Source organism: Magnolia sinica, chromosome 2 (assembly GCF_029962835.1).
Source record: "Magnolia sinica isolate HGM2019 chromosome 2, MsV1, whole genome shotgun sequence".
NCBI classification, from domain to species: Eukaryota; Viridiplantae; Streptophyta; class Magnoliopsida; order Magnoliales; family Magnoliaceae; genus Magnolia; species Magnolia sinica.
This window is the reverse complement of record NC_080574.1, coordinates 30,672,343-30,693,415: the sequence shown is the minus strand read 5'-3', so window position 1 is coordinate 30,693,415 and position 21,073 is coordinate 30,672,343. Positions and strand designations below refer to the sequence as shown.

General features: G+C 39.7%; 1 protein-coding gene across 7 annotated transcripts in view; it reads right to left on the bottom strand.

Annotated features, from left to right (window-relative positions):
• Positions 1–5,125: 5,125 nt before the first annotated feature.
• Positions 5,126–21,073, bottom strand: part of LOC131236868 (pre-mRNA-processing protein 40C) — a 58,040-nt gene continuing 42,092 nt past the window's right edge. For 4 of the 7 annotated variants that reach the window (XM_058234372.1, XM_058234374.1, XM_058234373.1 and 1 more), the window contains 5 exons: positions 20,456–20,599; positions 20,164–20,310; positions 19,717–19,839; positions 6,877–7,205; positions 5,126–5,574 (listed from right to left, as the gene is read on the bottom strand). In XM_058234372.1, the coding sequence (XP_058090355.1) occupies positions 6,885–7,205; positions 19,717–19,839; positions 20,164–20,310; positions 20,456–20,599 (735 nt within the window). In that variant the 3' untranslated portion in view covers positions 5,126–5,574; positions 6,877–6,884. Of the gene's footprint in view, positions 5,575–6,876; positions 7,206–7,390; positions 7,589–19,716; positions 19,840–20,163; positions 20,311–20,455; positions 20,600–21,073 lie in introns of those variants that run through there. The other 3 variants (XR_009166929.1, XR_009166930.1, XM_058234375.1) reach the window with 3 other exon arrangements.

Sequence of the window (21,073 nt, the reverse complement as noted above, 5' to 3'; positions counted from 1 at the left end):
AGACTTCATTTGGATGTTGAAGAAGAAGAAGAAGAAGAAGAGGAAAGGAGGTGGAGAAGGAAAGGGAGGAGGACACTTTGTTTGGATGTTGAAGAAGGGGGGAGACTTTTTCTGGATGTTGAAGAAGAAAGGTTGTGGGAAACCGGCAAAGCACTTGTGGAATACAGTTGTGGAGTTGTTAGAAAGGAAACTAGCCAAATGGAAATGCCATTATTTATCTCTCAGTGGAAGTAATAATGACCCATTTACCACTCATTTCCAGTGAAAATAAAAATAAAACAGTGCCTAAATGAGACTCTAAGAAGCAAATGGCAACCAATTCTCTTGCTAAGCTTTTTGTAGAAGAAAAGGAGAGGAGGAGACTTCATTTGGATGTTGAAGAAGAAGAAGAAGAAGAAGAGGAAAGGAGGTGGAGAAGGAAAGGGAGGAGGACACTTTGTTTGGATGTTGAAGAAGGGGGGAGACTTTTTCTGGATGTTGAAGAAGAAAGGTTGTGGGAAACCGGCAAAGCACTTGTGGAATACAGTTGTGGAGTTGTTAGAAAGGAAACTAGCCAAATGGAAATGCCATTATTTATCTCTCAGTGGCCGTATCACACATCAAGTCAGCATTATCGAATCTGCCATACTTTGTCCCTTCTGTAGGTGTCCAAATTCCGTTATGGCTAAATTGGGGAAATTGAAGAGGGGTTTCTTGTGGAAGGGGTCGGAAGATAGGAACAAATTTCATCTGTTGAGATGGGAAGAAGTGTGCCAGTCAGTAGGGGGAGAGGGGAAGGGATTAGAGTGTTGGAGGTGATGAATCGGGTGCTCATAGGAAAATAGTTGTGGAAGCTTGGGGAGAAAGGAGACTTGTGGTGAGGAAGTATGGGTGCCACTTAGGGGGATAGCGAATTAGGGATTCCTCCTTGTGTAGAGCTTCTGTTGCGTGGAATGGTATCTCGACTCTATAGGAGGAGGTTGAAGCCAAGATTGCCTCCTCCCTTGGCAATGTTGCTAGAATTCGGTTGCGTGGAAGGGTATCTTGACTCTATTCTGTTGTGTGGAAGGGTATCTCGACTCTATAGGAGAAGGTGAAAGCCAAGATTGCCTTCTCCCTTGCCAATGGTGCTAGAATTCGGTTTTGGGATCACATATGGGCCAGTGATTCTCCTCTTCAGGATGCATTCTCGAGTATAGTGCAACTCTCCTTGGGAAAGGATACCTTGGTTTCCGATGTTTATATGGTAGCCAGTTACGTTGTATACTTGTATGGTCCCTTGTAACAAAGATATGTTTGACTAGGAAGTAGAGAAATTTGTGAGGTTATCGACTTGTCGGATAAGTTTCTCTTGTTCTTGTGAGAAAAAAATGGCTCATATGGCTAAAAGACAAATCAGTTCGATTTTCAGTTTGATCTTTCTATGATTACTTACGCGAGATGCACAGTGCGGGGCTGTGCACTCACATGTCTCATGTGTTGGTATCCCCATAGCGGCCTTCGGTCGGTCAGTTGGAAGAAAGAGAGTTCTCACCATCAATAACCTCTAAAAAAGATCTATGGTTCTTCCCAGCTTGTGCATGATGTGCATGGAAGATGTGGAATCAAACAACCATCTATTCGTTTATTGTAAAGTTACTTCAGAGATATGGAATCGCTTCATTACTTCCTTCTAGATGTAGTGGCTGTTTGATGGGAAAGAAATAGGATATGTTTTCATAATTTCTCTAGTAAGGGGGAGGAGGTGCTTTTTAGGGCAAAGTATTTTGAATGAGAATGGGCTTCTTGTATCAAGTCTTTGAAGGATTGTAATTTTAGTTTTCTTTTGCCTTGTAATGCGCCATCTCAGCTCTTTTCAATAAACCCTTCAAAAAAAAAAAAAAACCAGAAAAGAAAGAAAGGTGGTGGGAACTGGAAACTTTGCCTGGATGTTGAAGAAGAAGCAAGAGTACAAGTGCATGCAGTGGTGTGATGGTAACAGTTTGGAAATTTGGAAATGGTGGTAGGAAAACTTTGGATGTTGAAGTGCTAGCTAATGCAAAGCATCTGGATGTTGATCTTGAATTTGCATCGTGTTGTAATGGACCAATGGTAATAGTCCCTTTTTATGGTGGAAGGGATACCGTCTGGATGTTGAGATGCTAGCTGATGCAAGGTAGTATTTTTGCTTGAAAGCAAAATTTTGAATATGCATCTAGTGATGGAATGGTATAGTTTGGAGATGGTGGAAGGAAAATGTTGTCTGGATTGAAGTGCTTGCCAACGAAAGGGAGTATTACTGCTTGGAAGGAATATTTTGAATGTGCGTTTAGTTGTGAGAAAATTGTTGGGAGAACATGGACATCTACATAATATATCTAGGCCTGTCAATCATGTAGTTAGTAGAACGCCATATGGCAAACATTGAGTCAAAAAAGGTACTGAAAATGTTTGTTTTAATAGTCTCTACTAAAATTGAAAAATGGCTATATATGTCCATATTTGTGCATACATTATATGCTAAGTGTATGGCACATACAAGGCACGTGGAGAGAGTGAGGGAAAGGCTGCAGCTGCACGCACTATAGGCAACAGGTAGAGAGATGGGTATCAACATGGCATGCCCCATGCCCACTTTTTCCAATGTCGTGGCTCACTCGAACTTTAGATCTGCCTTGTTTTTAGGTTGACGTCCTAATGCAAGTTGGCGCAATAAATATATGGCATCGATGCTACATAGTCATCACGGTTGGCCCCATATAGACCCTTTTGTTGCATGGTCCCATTTTACCATGCTTAAGTACAGGCTACACACAAAGAGGAAGATAAGTGGGAGCGGGTTACTGTCATCAAATTGAAAAGACAAAAATACCCTAGGTAGAAGGGCTACCCACTCCCAATAACTACTTGTTAACGCCTCTCCGCATGACTAGTTGCAGGGGCAATATTGGGCAAATGTTACTCATGTTATATATAGTATAGATTAAAAGGCTGAAATATGGAACTACAATTAAAAGAGCTACAATCTATAGCATGAGTAATTTTGTAGACATGTAATCAAATTATGGGTTGATACAATCTTCTTGAAAACCAACCTTTCTAATAGTCTATAACAAAGTGACCCTTCACTATATTTCCATGCCATCTACTCGGTTCTGTTATTGGATATTAAAACAGAGTTTCGCTGACTATTTTTGCATGGAAAGGTGGCCTCATGTGAGCTTCAACAAACTAAGCAATGATCAGAAGATTTGCCAAAAAAATTCATCAGTTCAAAAGATGCTGACCCTTCACAAACAGGCAGTTGATAATGAAAATAAATAAAGATTAAGAGTCAACAGGAAAATGCCGCAGATTCAAGACTAGCATTCTCCCATCTCAAGGGTGTTTGGGGCATCCCATGATCTATGGTGGAACACTTCAAATTGGTGGCCTGGATGTTCAATCAACAGCCCTAACCGTACATCCAACATCAGGACCTTGTGAGGCCCATAGAAATCTTGGCGATCATCTCTATATAAGAGTCCATTTGAAATCAGCAGACTTGCACCCATCCTCTTGGTTGGTTTTAACCTGATGATTGGTACTATGCACCAATGCGTCCTAATATGATAAGGGTACCATGCATTTGACTGTGGGTAACCGGACCATCTATCTCAACAATCTCCCCACATGACCCAAAAAACTGAGTAGATGATCCTGGCCATCAAATCATAGACATTTTGGCAAATCTAAAGCAGTGCCAACCATACAAAGGATCCAAATCAATCCAGATAGAGCTCACATGTATGCTATTGTGTGCGTTGTATTCAACCATCCTAAGAGAATAGGAAGAGTTGTATTGTACTTCCAAATTAACCCCACTGGTAGATTCACAAGAGTTTCAACACTGGTCATGGGTTCCGGTATCCATTGTGGTGAAATCCCACTGTGGTGTGAGTGTGCTTGTATAAAAAAGTGATCCAAATTAATCGCGATAGAGCTCATACATGAGCAGCAACTCTACCATCCATACAAGTTTTTCAACCAGTGAGTTTTTTTTTTTCCCCACTAATCCAGAAATGCCGAGAAACAGTTGGAGCATGAACAAATAATTTCGCAACTTTGAACAGATCATCCATTGGTCTTGTTTCTCTCATTTGCCCGTGTCTGTAGTTAATATTTTTAAAAGTTTTAGATTCTTCTACCTCGAGAGATTCTTGGTATAGTTCATACATAGTGGATTACTGAAACGTCGGACCGCCTAAATAGCTAAAGGGGTCCGACCTAAATAGCTGAAGGCATGTGCATACTTTGACAGAAATCCCCCTAGATTGGCTGGTGCTGACATCCGATTAATGGGCATCTTGGGTTGAATATATGCCATTGACTTGCACTTCAGCCACCAATTAAGTATCCACCACCATGCAAGATGGAAAAAATCAATCCCCTTTTGATCTTATAACCTATCACAACAAGGGCCAATGATAAACGGTATCGTTTTGAGTCTATTCCTACCCTGTTTACAAGTTGTGCTTGTGCCTCAACCATCACTCTTAAAAGTATTATGAAAAGGGCAAAAGACATAATATAGTTTTAAAAACTCATACATATAGGCATTTTTGTCTGCCAAGGATGAAAGTGTTCCGAGCATCCAAAAGTAACACTTGAAAGCAATTGCATACATAAATAGAGACTCGAGATTTTTCAGCTTTTTGCGGGCCTTTTACTTAATTTATTGGTAATCCCCTAAAGAAAGAAAGAAATAAAAAAAGATGGCACATAATGGAAAGAGAATAAGGTCTACAAGCTGGAGAAGGGTTGTATTTTTTCCCCCTACTTCAATTGCCATGGATCTAGTTCCGAATACGCCAGAATGAAATTATCACGATAATGAATATACGATCCCAAGCAGCTTATCCTCCAGCCATAAGTTTGGACAAGTGGATAACCATGGGTTTTTATCTAATGGGTCCCACTGTTGACTGGCTTTCTATCATGAAGATAATACAGTAATGGTCCATGTTCTGACAACAAGAGACATTAGGTGGATAACCATGTGATCAATGGTCTGGATAACAACTTGGGGCTAGTTGTTCCAACTCAAACTTCCAAGATAATATAACTTGGATAATTATAAGCAGAGAAGCAGGAAGGCATATGATACCATGAAAACCTTTCAAGCAGGGAAGTAGAAACAAGATATATAATGACTGAATATTGTGTACAAAGTGCAAGAATGCTCGAAAAATCTTCAGATGATGATTCCGAACAGACACTAAGCAGCTTGAACTCAAAGAGGCTGTTTACATGAAATGTTCGGGTTCTCCTGAAAGAAGCGAAGAAACAGAGGATTGGATTCTGTAGAAGGAAACTGATCTGATGGCCTGTTTTGTAAGCATCAGCAAGCAACAGAAGATATACAAGAATTGGTTGCATTCATTGCGAGAATCAGGGACATCAGCTACTATTAGCAGTCAGTTGTAACCAAAATTTGCAAAATATCTCTTTCATCTTGTAGGCTTTTCTGTTCTCTAGCTTTCTGTCTGGAACTGATGGCAGCAGTCATGCTTCCCCACCCTAGCAAGGGCCTCTGCAATGTTCCTCTTTAATGAAAGGAGACGTGCTCCAATTCACCTAGCAGGCAAAACAAGAGAATTCCATCAATGGTTTTTTAAAAAAGGGTGTTTCTCAATCACTCATCTTATATGAGAGAGAGCAGCAGCAGCAGCAAAACAAGGGTGAGCGATTCAGCAGCCAGCAGGGAGGCAAATACGATGGGCCAGAGCATGTCCATGTCCAACCATAAACTATGGACCCAATTCGCCTGGCCGGGCCTGCTATCTACTATCCCAAATCGTGCCCAATTTTTCTGGGCCAGACCAGTGTTAAGTAGGGTTGCACCAAGCGATGCAAATCCAGGTTGTGCCCAATTAATTATCAAGCCTAAAACTCAGTCCTGGGCCCAACTCAAGGCTCCACAGAGTTAGCATAACTAGGGTTGGGGCAGGTCAGCTGCCATGCCATATCCAGCTGATGGGACCCACAAAAATCCTTAACGTTAACGCCAGAATCAGGGGCATGGAAAATGAAAGTAACACTATGAAGTATAAAAAAATTCGAAATCCACAATAGCCTTAACGCGAGTTAGACATGCAACAAGTAATAAATTGTGGCAGCACATCCATGTTGGGAATCAGGCACCCATGGCCCCACTACGGTTGGAGCATTGTGACTGATCAGATGATCTTAAACATCTCATTTCACCCATTCCATTCATATTACTGATAATTTTCCATTCAATTATGTACTATGGTTGGAGCATTGCGACTGATCAGATGATCTTAAACATCTCATTTCACCCATTCCATTCATATTACTGATAATTTTCCATTCAATTATTTATTTGATGGCCACCGATTGGATGATTGGGATTGTCTGGTTAGTGATATTTTTGAGCTAACTTCATCCACAATGGGACCCAGACCCAGCGTGGATGCACGTGCACTTAGCCTCATACACCATAGAGGAGTTGCCACAATTTAGAACCCCATGGCTAACACACATTAGAGCTCGTCTTCATATAAGATTTTGTTTATAATATAGTTTACTCACAAAGTTCCTAATAGAAACATTTTCAGCAAGCAGCTTCTTCACTAGAGGGAAGAAATTTTATTGTCATTTATAGGAACTAGAAAAGGAGAATAACTAGCGGGAATGCCAACAGCACCCACTTTGACAGCTAAATACACCCATCCTTTCTGCTTTTAGTTTTGTGCTATTGCATAGCCAGAAGTAGAAAGGATGGACGTGTTTAGCACTAAGAGGGTGTAGATATTGGCTCTGAAACAAATTGCCCCCTAATTAATAAAAAGGAACAACAGAGAATTTAGAAAAAAGATGTCACCATAGAATTTAGAATTGAAAAAGATGTCTTACCTAAGAAGCTATCTTCGGCTATGGGTTCTCCTCATTGCAGGTGGAGACCTTGCAGAATCAGAAGAGATTCTGTTCCTCACCTCCGCATTCGATTTCTCTTCCTTGAGATCAGAATCTAATTTTTGCTTTCGCTGCATTTCTTCTGCATATCGTCGCCAGAGGGACTCCCTTTCTTTCCTCGGCATCTTTGAATACCTTGGGTCTGGTTTTAGAAGGTGTTTTGCCTCAGACCAAGAAGTAAGAACTGTCTTTCCATCGTCTGTCACTTGGGCAGCTCTCTCTGCAGTTATGACCTCCGATAACACGGCGCGGAAGTCACGTGCACATCGCTGAGGCAATTGCCAACAAGATTAGAACCACTTTCCATCATTCATATCAAACAAGGCGATGATAGGGGTGGTGGTCCGGTGGAAGGTTAGAACTTGGAATACAGTGACTCAGGGAAGTAGAAAGGGGAGATCACAAAATTTTAAATAAACAAGCAACTTAACTTTGGCTTAGCCAAAGAACATACTCACGCAGCCAGATGTGTTCCAATTACATATCTGGGACGTCCAAACCATGCATCAGGTTCAACCCACCATGGAGATGACCTTGCCCAAGAAACAGGACAGTCAGATGGACATGTATATGTTAAATATGGATTGTTGGTAGTTACTTTTTTGAAGCATTCATTGTTTATGTACAGATGTGGGCCACCTCATCAGTTGACCTGCAAGCATTCATTGTTTAGCGTGTGCGAGTGCATGCGTAAGCAATGCCATTCACTAAAACACAATATATCGTGCATGTACGACCCATAATAGTTGTACTCATTATTTCATATATAAATAACAAAATAAGTTCATATATGAATCTATATTGTATATACTCAACATGCAATGGAGCAGCCCACATGATCCTAGCGCTATTGTACTGCCTGTTCCTGGGGTTGCAACATTTCAAAGCGACCCATGAAAGTGGCATACCAAGTACCCCTTCCCCTATCACATAGCACTGGATGACCCACGATCCATGTAACCATGGCCCACATGGAGTGGTAACATAACCAAAAGTTTGACAATGAGGATATCTCTGTTATGGAAACATTTTGAGGTATCGTTCATCTGCAATAGGCACCATCAGATCAATGATTTGCAACACTAAACCACGCAGCCACTTGTACAAATTAAGGGTTCAAGGATGTTATATGTATTTTCAGGTTGAGGATCGTTAAACTCCTCCCTACTAGTATTGAGGTTTGCTAAGTGTACAAAGCAGTATAGCCAACCCTTCTACATGCCATGACACAAGCCAACACATTGTCCACGTCAAACATATGAGCTGTCCATCAGGAAGACCACACTGTGTAGCATCTCAAAATCTTTGTGAGTGGAGTGGAACAACATCTCAGTGGAGTCGACTTACAAGTCAAGTGTGTTGTGTACTGAAAAGAATAGCCCAAACCTGGCACATGTGTGCCCCATTGCCACCTAGGCCATGACACCCTGCTACTCTCATATGAGCGAGTGCACCTTTTTTTTTTTTTAAAAGGTAACAACTTTTATTAGAAGCCGCCTCAAAACGAAAGGTGGAAAAGAAAACAAAGCAATTACAAACCCAAAGGGCAATAAGCACACAAACATCAAAATCATTAAATCCGGAGGCCCATGCTAGTCTGCGACCACCCAAGAAGCGATCTACCGAACTACCAAGCCCACATACCCAAATCTATTCTCGAAACAGAGATTGTTCCTCTCACCCCATATTAGCCCATAAGAGCACCATAGCCACCAACTGCCATACCACCTTCCCATCTTTACCCACACCTTTGTTGCACCACGCTGTAAAAAATTTCGGCATCAAACTCGACATCACCCAATAGATATCGAGGTTCGAAATACTGCACTCCATATCTTCCTCGCAAACAGGCAGTGAAAGAATAAATGATCCACCAACCTGGCATCCCTCATAAACATGACACATATTGGGGAGCACAAAGGATCTCTTGATGAGATTATCTACAATGAGCACTTTCTCTCTCTCTCTGCTAACCACACAAAAAGCCCATCTTAGGGGGAGGGGCTCCATATTTCCAGAACCGATAACTATGATAGTCCCCCAAAGAAGAGAGAGTGAGCAGTTTGTAAAAGAACTGGACCAAAACCTTCCCAGACTATGAACCTGTCACACCACCGAATATTCCTCTTAACTCCCTAGGCCTAACAAGCTTTAGGCTTTCCAAAAGGCTAATGAACTCAACAACTTCCTCATTGCAAAGATCCCTTTGACAAGGAGGCGCTCACACCACCTCATCGCCGATTCTAGAATAACAAGCAACTAGAATATTCCACTCCAATGCTATCATGGCTAAACTCGAAAAGGCCTCCTTTAGCGCATAGCCAGCTAACCACAACTCTTCCTAAAAGCAAATACAACTTCCATCTCCGACAGAAAAGGACACTCCTTCCTTAAATTATGGGGCTATTGAGAAAATAGCCATCCACAAACTAGAAGCTATATGTCATGATGAATCTTCAATCCACCATCCCCCCTAACAAGTCTCATACCTACTAGCCATCGCTTCCCTCCAGTTTTCCTTCCTCTGTAGTAAACCCCTAGCCTGTTTGGACAACAGTATGGAATTGCATTAGATGGAATTAACACCATTATTGCACAATGATTACATGTCTAGAAATACCATGTTATTTTCATAGTCCAATCCCACATTTGGGATCAAATTCTTCCTTTGGAAAATACATTGTATTAAGTGAAGCCTGCGTTTGGTGGACCATAGAATTATAATCAACAGACCACAATTCACAACTAATGCCAGTCATCTGGACACATGCAACTTGAATGTCACGTGTAAAAGGCACAAATGGATGCATGGCGTGGATAAAACACATGCATCAACATGAGACCCACAGATGTAGTGGATTTCGAAATCCGCCAAAAATCTTGCCGTATCCACCATTGGCTCTAGAATATGTGATGTCGGGAATAATCCAATCCTTCTTGTTGTTTCCAAACAACGGATGGAATTTGCATAGGACCAAATGTAATTTCAGACCATTCAATCCCATCTAATACCACGCACCAATAGCTCCTAACAGCACCTAATTCATGGAGTCTAGAATCCTCAAACGAACCATTGACTAAAACCGAGAAGGAAGCCGAACTCACACATACCTGAATCCAACTTCTCCACTTTTGACAGCAACCAATTCTTCCTAATATATAATAAAGAAACCCCTAATCTAAATGGTCATAAGTCTTCTCAATATCTAGCTTACAAACCACACCAACTCACCATCCTTGTATTTATAATCAATACATTCATGCGCTAGCAACGCAATGTTCAAAATTTGTCTCCAATCACAAATGCACATTGATTTTTTGAAACAATGCTTGCAAGAACTTCTCGAAATTTGGATGTGAGAACCTTCGCGAGGATCTTATAAGGGCCCCCCAAGAGGCTTATCGACCTAAACTATTTCAAATTCTCCGCTCCTTTGATTTTGGGAACAATTATTAAAAGAAGCTATTTCAAATTCTCCGCTCCTTCGACTTTGGGAACAATTATTAAAAGAAGCTCCCAAGTCCCAACTCTCTCGATAGACGCCTCTCTCAAAGAACTCCAAAGCAAAACTAACGACATCATTCTAGAATACTTGAAAAGAAGCCACTGGAAAACCATCTGGCCTCAGGCCTTGTCCCACAACCGATTTCACCTCCTCTTTCAAAATCGGCCTCTCAAGAGAGGCACCTTGAGAATTTGATAAACTTTTGAACTCTAGATTTATGTAGAAGATGTCGCTTCCACCCCTTGCTAATGAGCAAATCCTCATAAAATTGGACGATGGAGCTACATATTTGCTCTTTATGGCGGTTAACAACAATACTGCCTATCATGTTGCTTCCTGCCCTTGCACTAGCGATATTATGAAGGAACTTGGTGTTCTTGTTTCCTTTGTTTAGCCATACCACTGGGGATCTCTGCTTCCTCTAATCTCCTCTTCTTTGACTCTCTTAACCTCACTTTCTCTTCTTCTAAAATCATTCATCCTTCCTCCTTAACATCCAACTCCTGGATTTCTGCTAAGATGAGATCAATCTCTACCTCCTAGCTCCCAAGGACACCCCTTCTTCCAAATATTTGAGTTTTCCTTTCAATAATCTAAGCTTTTGTCTTTGCCAAAGGCAACAAATCCTTCCCACTTAGAATGAGGCCCACCAATCTTGAACTAGCTTGAAGAAACCCTCAACCTCTAACCAAGACAACTCGAACCATAAGGGGTCGTTTGGCACCATGGATTTGGGGGGGATTTGAGGGGATTTCAAATCCCCTGGCTGCTTGGCACCATAAAGTAACTGGGGGTTTCAAATCCAGGGGGTTTCAAATCCCCTCAAAGAGGGGGTTTGAAATCCACGGTGAAAGCTTGGATTACATCTAAAATCCTTATAAGAGTTGCATATGTAACATGTGTGTCACTAGACTATTAATCTATTGGGCACATGGCCCACTAATGATATCCCAAAACAACTAGATTATCAATTACATCACTATAATAACTTTAATATGATGATTAGCGCCATCCAAACATTGTCCATGCAAATCAACGATTAAAAATCGTTAGTTAGTCACTCGAACATGAGCTTTTGCTTGTGGCCCATCCTAGACTTGGAATTTCATCATTTTCGGGCAAAGTATATATTTCAGCGCGCTTATTACAACCATTGTGTCAAACATCACATATGTTCACTAATTAGATATATTAAAGTTGATTTAGTAATTAAGTTCAAACCCCTGTAAATATACCATGCACAACTACTTTTAGATTAAAGTTAATTCTAAATCCAGGGTGCCAAACACAATAGGAGGATTTCAAATCAAAAGGGTTTCTAATCTAGGGGGTTCCAAATCCATGCTCCCAAACAGACCCTAAAGGTCTCAAACCCCAATTCTCTACCTCAAATTCCATAAGGATTGGCCTATGAGCCGAGGCCAACCTGGGCAAACCGAACTGCTTTGAGAGGGGAAAATTTACAACTCACTCCACAAAAGCCAAGAACCCATCAAGCCAAGATATTGATGGACTATCTTCACCATTCATCCACGTGAACGAAGCACCCTCCATCTGGAGATCCACCAAATCATTATGATTAACCCAATCCGAGAAACCTTCATGTTGCTTGTAATATTGTTAACGTTCGACCCCTCGTAAGAAAATCTCGTGACAATGATGTCACCACCCACACACCACAGAGTCGACCACCTCACCCCGATAGAATCAAGTTTATCCCACAACAAATGTCTATCAGTAGCTTGACACGGCCCATAAACCGACATGAACATCCATCAGAAACCCAACAAGATTTCCTTAAGAATGATAGAAACTAAAAACAAACTAACCTAGGAATCTTATATGCTCTAGAACTCTGGTCTCCTTGTTCCAAGCAACAACAATCCCACCCGATGAACCGATTGCATCGAGTGCCACCCAATCCTTAAATTTCACCCCCCAAACCGAATCAAGCATCTTGCCATGGAATGACTACAACTCTGTTTCCTTAAGGGTGATAAGATGAAACTTCGCCTTTCGACAAACATCCCGAACTTGCAGGCACTTGTCCTTGCACCCCGGACCACTGACATTCCATGAGAGAATCTTCATTGGACAACCAACTTAGCCCCATTTCCCCCTCTTTGAAGCAAAAACACCATTATCTGAATCATAAATAATGGATGATTCTACATTGCATATTTCTCTCCATCCTTTGGGGGATTTCCTAAATTTCACCATCGAGTGGAAGGGGTGTCAACGAGTTAGGTTAGGGCTGGGCCAAGCTTTGTCCAAGCCCAACACGTATTTTTCAAGATATGAGAAACACGGCCGGGCCCATAATAGGCCAAAATAGTCCAGCCTGAGGCGAACTTGGAATACATATGCAGGGCCTGGCCCAAGTCCGAACCTGGCCATTCGCGCAAAGGTGCCACTCGTCATCTGCTATGGGATGATCTGCTACATGGACATGACCCAACAGTTTTTCCTCTCTTTTTCCTATCCAAAGGAATAAAATTAAGATGGAGGGGTGGCCAGCATTGGCATGGAGATCCAATGGTCGCAGCCTCTAGAGCATGGTGACTCAAGCTACCCTGCAGTTAATATGGCTCAAAGGAAACAAAAGGATTTTACAGGGTAAGTCCTCCCCAGTATGCATCACTATGAATAAAATCTTCGCTCTTATCATGGGGTGAGCTAAAGCAGTTAATCATTTTAGCGGGGTGGGCTAAAGCAATTAAGCATTTTAAAGGGTTGTCTTAGTCTGTGTTTGCGAGTAATTGGGAGGCTGTTAAGTCAGCTATGGAAAGCTCCCTTTGCCAGCATGATGGAGCCTGCAGCCGACTGCGGTTGCAAAAGCGCGCAATGGACAGCTTACACACCCTGACTCCAAAATGCTACATCTCTTTGATTACAACTCTGATTCAGGCGATTCAAAAAGCCAAAAGAAACCTTAACACGTATATTTTCAACGGGAAGAAGAAGGGGGAGGGTGGAGAAAAGCTAAAATGGGACAGATTTTAGGGCATTCACAAACTGTCCAAAAATCATTGTTTTCAGACAGATAGCATTCCAAGAATTTTAATAAAATTTCCAGTAACCTAATGACCTAAAATTTGCAGGATGAAAGTAAACTTGATGGGAAATAACCAGAAAAATTGTGAAAACAATACACTAACCAGAAGAGTTCTAAGAAAGCTGCAAGCAACAGAGATTTCAGAAGTGATTTTTTTTTTTTTCTGTGACCAGAAATTGGTGCCAATAAACCGGGAATCACTCACACTTTCTTTTACTGGAAACTCACAGGAAAAATAATAATTGTTTGAACTCATAATGGAAATTTTCTCATTGCAATATGGGTCCTCATAGAGACCAATTACACCAACCCTTTATAAATACATTTAATAAGAATCATGAGTTCCCAATGCTTATAACATCTTTCTACAACAAATACAAGTTTCTAAGCCATGCAAAATATTCCCAAGACATAAAAGTCCCAAAATTTCTTTGCTTTTCCCATGCATCATAAATGCCTTCCACATGAACACACTTGGGTTGGAAATAACGGGCCTGGTTCATGGATTGGACCCTTATCTTGAATTGGACTGAGGGTCCATCATTTTTCCCTTATTTGAAAGAACTCATCCTTGAGTTCAAAATGTAATGCCTATTGCAATCATTTCTTTCTTTGGGAGCTGATGATGTAATCTGACCATTCCACATGGTTTGTCTTCCTTGCATCTCCAAACTGATGTAGACCATTTGTTGCCACATTGTTGAATAAAATATCTAGCTTCCTTTATGTAGATAAAATTTTCATCTACTTTTTCAATTGCATCGTACGAACCTCCAATTGTGCAGTCAGTGGCTACCAAGCTTGTGGTGTCTTCTTTATCATACATTGAAGAAAAAAAATATTCACCCCAAACCTTCTCAATTTTCATCTTCCAAAATCGTAGCATTATCATCACGTCTTCCGACCATACTTTCTTCTGTATAAATATCATGTCTAAATATTTCTTCAACTTTTTTCTATATCCAACACCAGAGTCAACCTCTTCATCAAAGATAGGAGGCTTGCTCTATTCAACCAAACATTCCATCACCATAGTGGAAGAGAATGGCAATTCACTTTTTCATTATAGCATTCAAGGATGTTGACACATTTTCCCAGATTTGATGAAATGAATTTTGAATTGTTTATGGATTCTTCAAGGATGTTGGCCCCAAGAGTGTTTCAATGGTGGACATTCAATACACACTTTTTCCTCCTGTGATGGCATATAATTCAATCTCACCTTTTCCTGTCGTGGATGGCACATATGTTTTGGATCAGCCTGATATTTTTTATGTTTTCAGTTCATCCCAGGAGGAATAACCTTATGAATGGTATGGATGGCATATAAGCATCATGGTGGACCATTAGGAGGTTTCAACGGTAGGCATTTCCCTACCAAATTTTCCTATCGTGCAGCCCACTTAAGTTTTGGATCTGCCTCATTTTTGGGGCCATGTCCAGATATGATCTAGAAAAATCTATGGATGGGGTGGATCTCTCGTAAATGTCACGGTGAGCCACATCAAACTGCTCCCATAAAAGAAGATACCCTTGCTGGGGGGCAGGGGGGAATTTAACACGGGGGACAACCGGCACGAGTGTGAGATTTAAAGCTCTTGGGACAAGTGTCTGCATCCCCCTATCCACAAAGACGCGTGCCCCGTCATTGAGAAAAGCATCTCCTTCGTTGTCAGGCTCGACCACAACATTGGTTTCGAACCTCCTGCCAGTTGCAGCTTCTGACACCATCATTGCTCCAAATTGGCCACGTATCAAATGCGGATAGCCTACTGACATTGCCGTTAGTGCACTATGGGTCCCTACCATTATGTATGTATTTTATCCACATCATCCATCAATTTTGCATGCTCATTTTAGGGCATGAGCCCAAAAATGAGGCAGATCAAAATCTAAGGTGGACAACACCCAGTGTTTGAAGTAGTGGTATCGCTACAAGCTTCGCTGGCTGAAGATAAAACAATATCAATATCACTGATGACCGGAAATTATGGGAAACACTAGGGAAACATTGGGAAAACAATGGAATTTTTTAGTGAAACTCTAGAAGATGCTAAATACACATATTTACATGTTTAGGAATTAAAAAAATGTAAAAAGATTGCATAGATAATAAGTTTCCATTTAATTGGAGCCTAAAAGCATGCGTTATCAGAAGAAATCAATCCAACCATCTCATCAATCCCACCCATCTATCCATCCAACCATCCAAACATTCATCAATATTTGAGAATTCGATAACAAACGGCTTTTCACTAAGAAATCGTCAACAATTGGAAAGGAAACGAAAGGTTGTGGTCTCAATATCACTCATGTTGTGATAATGATAATATTGCGATATTATTATCAATAATTTGAACACCGCATACAACCATGCACCTAAAAATAAAAATAAAAATAAAAATAAAAATGAAATGGAAATTTTTTAATAAATAAAATTTTGGTGATATTGATATATTGGTGATATTATCGAAATATCGCTGATACATTGGTGATACAAGTGACACTTGGAATTTACACGGTCGAAAATATTGGTGACACAGGCAATACCTAGAATTTACATAGTCGAAAATATTGATGATACATTGGCGATATCGACACATTGGTGATACTTGTGATACACCGCCGATACTTGGAATTGCTAATACTACTAGTGTTATTGATATCGCCACCAATGTTATCGATATCGCCGAGCTAGAGATATAAATAATATTAGAGCTATTTCGTTAATAACAAGGATATTCTTTTTTTTAAACCTCTTGCTTCCAAACCTGTTTCTCACTCCTTCTACTACTAATTTCGATCAACTTTGGCTAGGTATTTGAGATAAAAACACATTATATTAAAGATTTTTTAGAATCAAAGCTCGGTGGGCCATTTTTCGAAATTCGTCAAAAATAGGCATTTATACTTTTTTAATATGTTTTGCTGTTTTAATGATGCCATATGATGTGTTAATCATAGTAGAACATGTTAATGTATATTTTAGAGATTTGGGGTGTCATTTAATAATTTGTTTATATTTTTTTCTATTTACGCATGAATTTTGACCCCTTTTTTTAAAATTCGAAAAATTAATTTTTAATAGTTGTTTTGCTGTTTTAATCATGTCATTTGATGCGTTAATCATAGTAGAACATGTTAATGTGCATTTTACAGACTTGGGGTGCCATTTTATATTTTTTTAATATTTTTTCTATTTACGCATTTATTTTGGCCCTTTTTTTGAAAATTCGAAAAATCATTTTTTAATAATTCTTTTGCTATTTTAATGATGCCATATGATGTGTTAATCATAGTGGAACATGTTAACGTGTATTTTACAGATTTGGGGTGGCATTTTATATATATTTTATATATTTTTTTTCTATTTACGCATTTATTTTGGCCCTTTTTTTGAAAATTCGAAAAAACATTTTTTAATGATTCTTTTGTTATTTTAATGATGTTATGTGATGTGTTAATCATATTAGAACATGTTAATATGCATTTTACAGATTTGGAGTGCCATTTTATATATTTTTTTTATTTTTTTCTATTTACGCATTTATTTCGGCCCTTTTTTTGAAAATTCGAAAAATCATTTTTTAATGATTCTTTTGCTGTTTTAATGATGCCATATGATGTGTTAATCATAGTAGAACATGTTAATGTGCATTTTACATATTTGGGGTGCCATTTTATATTTTTTTATATTTTTTTCTATTTACGCATTTATTTCGGCCCTTTTTTTGAAAATTCGAAAAATCATTTTTTAATGATTCTTTTGTTGTTTTAATGATGTCATATGATGTGTTAATCATAGTAGAACATGTTAATGTGCATTTTACATATTTGGGGTGCCATTTTATATATTTATATATATATATATATATATATATATATATATATATATATATATATATATATATATATATATAATTTTTTCTATTTATGCATGAATTTTGGCGCTCAAAAATAATTGCAAACACTTAAATGTAAGATATTTTCATATTACATTCATTCTAATATATCTATCATTGATAGTAGATAGTTAGAAAATTAAATATATGAATTTTGTAGTCAAATTCAGGTTATCTGGTTCATAAATTCATCAGACAGTCCGATACAACTTCTCACCAAAGAGTGGACCGTTACACCACCATAAACATGTTCCAATTTATAAATGAATGCATATTTGGAATGCTTAGAATATTCGAGATTTAATCTATATTTTTTATATTTTTTGGGGAAAAAAAAAATTTACACCATTACGGGCCGTTACGCCCACATATCATCATTACGCCCCCGTATCCGTATTGGTATCGGAGGGCACCGTTACGCCAACCGATACTTGTGATACACCGCCGATACTTGGAATTGCTAATACTACTAGTGTTATTGATATCGCCACCAATGTTATCGATATCGCCGAGCTAGAGATATAAATAATATTAGAGCTATTTCGTTAATAACAAGGATACTCCGAACAATGACCACAACACAAGAAATAGTAGTTATTGAACGCCCACCATTAAAAACTTCTTAGGGGGCACAAGTTTTGGATCAAGGTGATATTTGTGTTTTCCCTTCATCTAGGTCTTCATGACCTAATCAACAGGTAGGATAGCAAATAAACAATGTAGCGGGCCTTAGGAAGTTTTTAATTGTGGGCATTCAATCACCATTGTTTTCCTATGGTGTAGTCCACCTGACATTTGGATCTGCCTCATTTTTGGGTTCAGACCCTAAAAATACTGATCCAAATGGATGAACGACATGGATAAAAACACATACATCATTGTGGGCCCCACAAAGCACTGTCCAATAGCCAAGTCACTGGCATTGTTGGGACGCAATCTATGTCCCCATGTATCACTAATATAGTCTAGGGCAACCTTCTTAATCTCAACTTCAGTGACTCAGCTCCATACCCGCTGCCTTCCTTGCCATGTGTCATGCTCTCTTTGTCATTGATGTTACTGAATGTGTAACAGTTCATCTCACCCAAACGCGTGGCCAGAGGCGCCGCCATTGCCTCCCCCCCCATAATCCAGCGTGCGTCCCTCGCATGACTGCCAAAAGCTCTAACGGCTAGTACAAGTGTAGCGCAACAAAAGAATTAGTCACAACCATTGACAAACTCGCTTATCATGGCTACCATGTGTCGACCCATCATACTTTACTGGATTGACATCCTACTACCCACTAACGAATGCTTCACACGCCATCTCCCTCTTAACCGATGCTGCGTAAGAGCACATAATGCACACTCCATCTTTCAGGTGCAACTACCTCTCTCCTCTTCTAGACCTCTCCCCACAGACAAGAGAGCTGCCCCCTCACCTCCCTCTCCACCTTGAAGTGAACTATCACCTACCCTACCGACATAAAAATCGACTTTGGTACCCCCACCACCTACTTCTTCCTTACGAGAATCCTAGTAGCACTTACCCTCCACCCCTGCTTTTGTCTCAAGATTGATTGAGACCATCTCGCCCAAACACAAACCCACCGACTGGAAAACCTACAAGTGCCATAGCTCCAGCAGGAACCCTGAAAGCAAGACCCAACCCTCTTCCATGCCAAAAATAATATTCTACAACCACCTGTAGCAGGAAACTACTGACCCAAGAATCGAGCTAATCCGATGTGGATCGGCCTTAGTTGCCTTGCGAAGTTCTTAAACACTACCTAGTGTAAGAAACAAATGGACTGTCAAAATAAACTTGGCCAATGCACCCTTTTCCAAAAGGTTGGCTATCTCATTGGCCTCAAAGAACATGAGAAAGCTCCACAAGAAACAGATTAGTACCATCAAATGACGCATGCTAATGTCCACAAACCTAGATTCCTCATTAAAATCAAAGATATGACATAAAGTCACCCACAATCTCAACTACATGACGGCCTAAAGGAGAGCCTAATGATCATTCAACCCTTGGAAAGTGCGCTAACTGTACCATCGCCTGAGATCTTAGTAACAATTGGATTGAGACAGCTCAAGATATGGCATTTGATACAGACTAATATTCCAACGCACTTACTTTTAGTAACATAAATGCATCATGGAAGTAAAGACAACATATTGAACTCGTAAAGAGTTCAAAACAATCCAAAATACAAAAGAGAGAGAGAGAGAGAGAGAGAGAGAGAGAGAGAGAAGAAGAAGAAGAAGAAGCCAGGTTGCCATTTGTGAAGCATGCTTATCATTATCAAAGAAGAAGGGCAGCAAATTACCTCGTATAATACTTTTACATGCTCCCGGAATAGTTTTTCGGTATCGGCTTTATCAAGGTCAGGGTTTGTGGCACGCCCTTGGGGATCCTTGTCCAATTTAGGCTTGGATTCAGTCCAAGATGCCTACACAAACGACAACACAACTCAATATTGCTGCAAGCATAAATAAATGGATTCAACAATCAGAAGCACACTAGGAAGTTGGAAACTCTAAATACATGCTAACTTATCTAGGAAAGTTACTCTATGGTGCAATACTCTATTCATAGCTTCTCAAATTCTTGACTAGATAGAAACCGAAGCAAATGATTTTAAGGTATCCTACATTATGCAAGGCTAAGAGAAGAGTGACTACTGGCCATTAGAGTTAAAGACAGATGACTGCTTATTGATCACTCCCAAATTCAAGAACACAATTAATCAATTAGACATGGCACCAGGAACAACCTTAGGGTCTTTAATTGTTTCCACAAGTAAAGCCTGATACGAAGCAACTGCTTCCTTTCTGCGAACTTTCAACCGCACTCTCTCCATCTCTTGCTCTTCTCTTTCTTTACGTTTGCGTGTTTCCCGTTCCCTTTCTTTTAATTTCTCCTAGTAATCGATTCATAAAAAGTCACAAAAATGCTCACCAAACATATATAAATACACAGTTCGACCAGCAACAATCTAATTGATTCATGGTCAACATAGGGAAATAATTTCAATGTCATAAATTTCCGTGAAAGATTATGCATACCTGCTCCTCTCTTTTGATTTTTGCAGCTCGCTCCACTTCCTCTTCCGCAGCTTTCAATTCAGATATATACTCATTAAACAAAACCTCTCTATCTTCATGCTTAACAGATTTGTATCTTGGATCATTCCTCAGACCATCTTTCACCTAAAAGCACAAAAATAAATGGAAAAGGAGAATGGCCGAGTGAAAAATGAATGATTATAAATATCACATGAGCAAAAATAAGTCTTTAATACCCCAATGGTGTATGTTGCTGTAATCCATTCAATGGAGAGGGGGAGAGAGAGAGATTATGCAGATGATCTATTAAACAGAGTGAGAGGCTCAGGGTTCTCCTGAGAATATCTAAAAGATGGGCAACTGCGAAACAAGTCCACAAATTGAAACTTTTCAGTTGCCAACAAACTCATTACATTTGTACTACCTACTCATCAAACTAAGAGCAAAGCAAGTTCTGCACCTATGGACAAGAAATATGTATGTCAAATGTTGGCTCATGGATTTCTAGTGATATAATTCCATATTTGCAAGTATTAGCAATTTACATCTTTTAAAAAAAAAAAAAATCTTGAGTCTTTAAAACCCTTTTGGGGGGGTGGTCAACGACCAAATTTATTG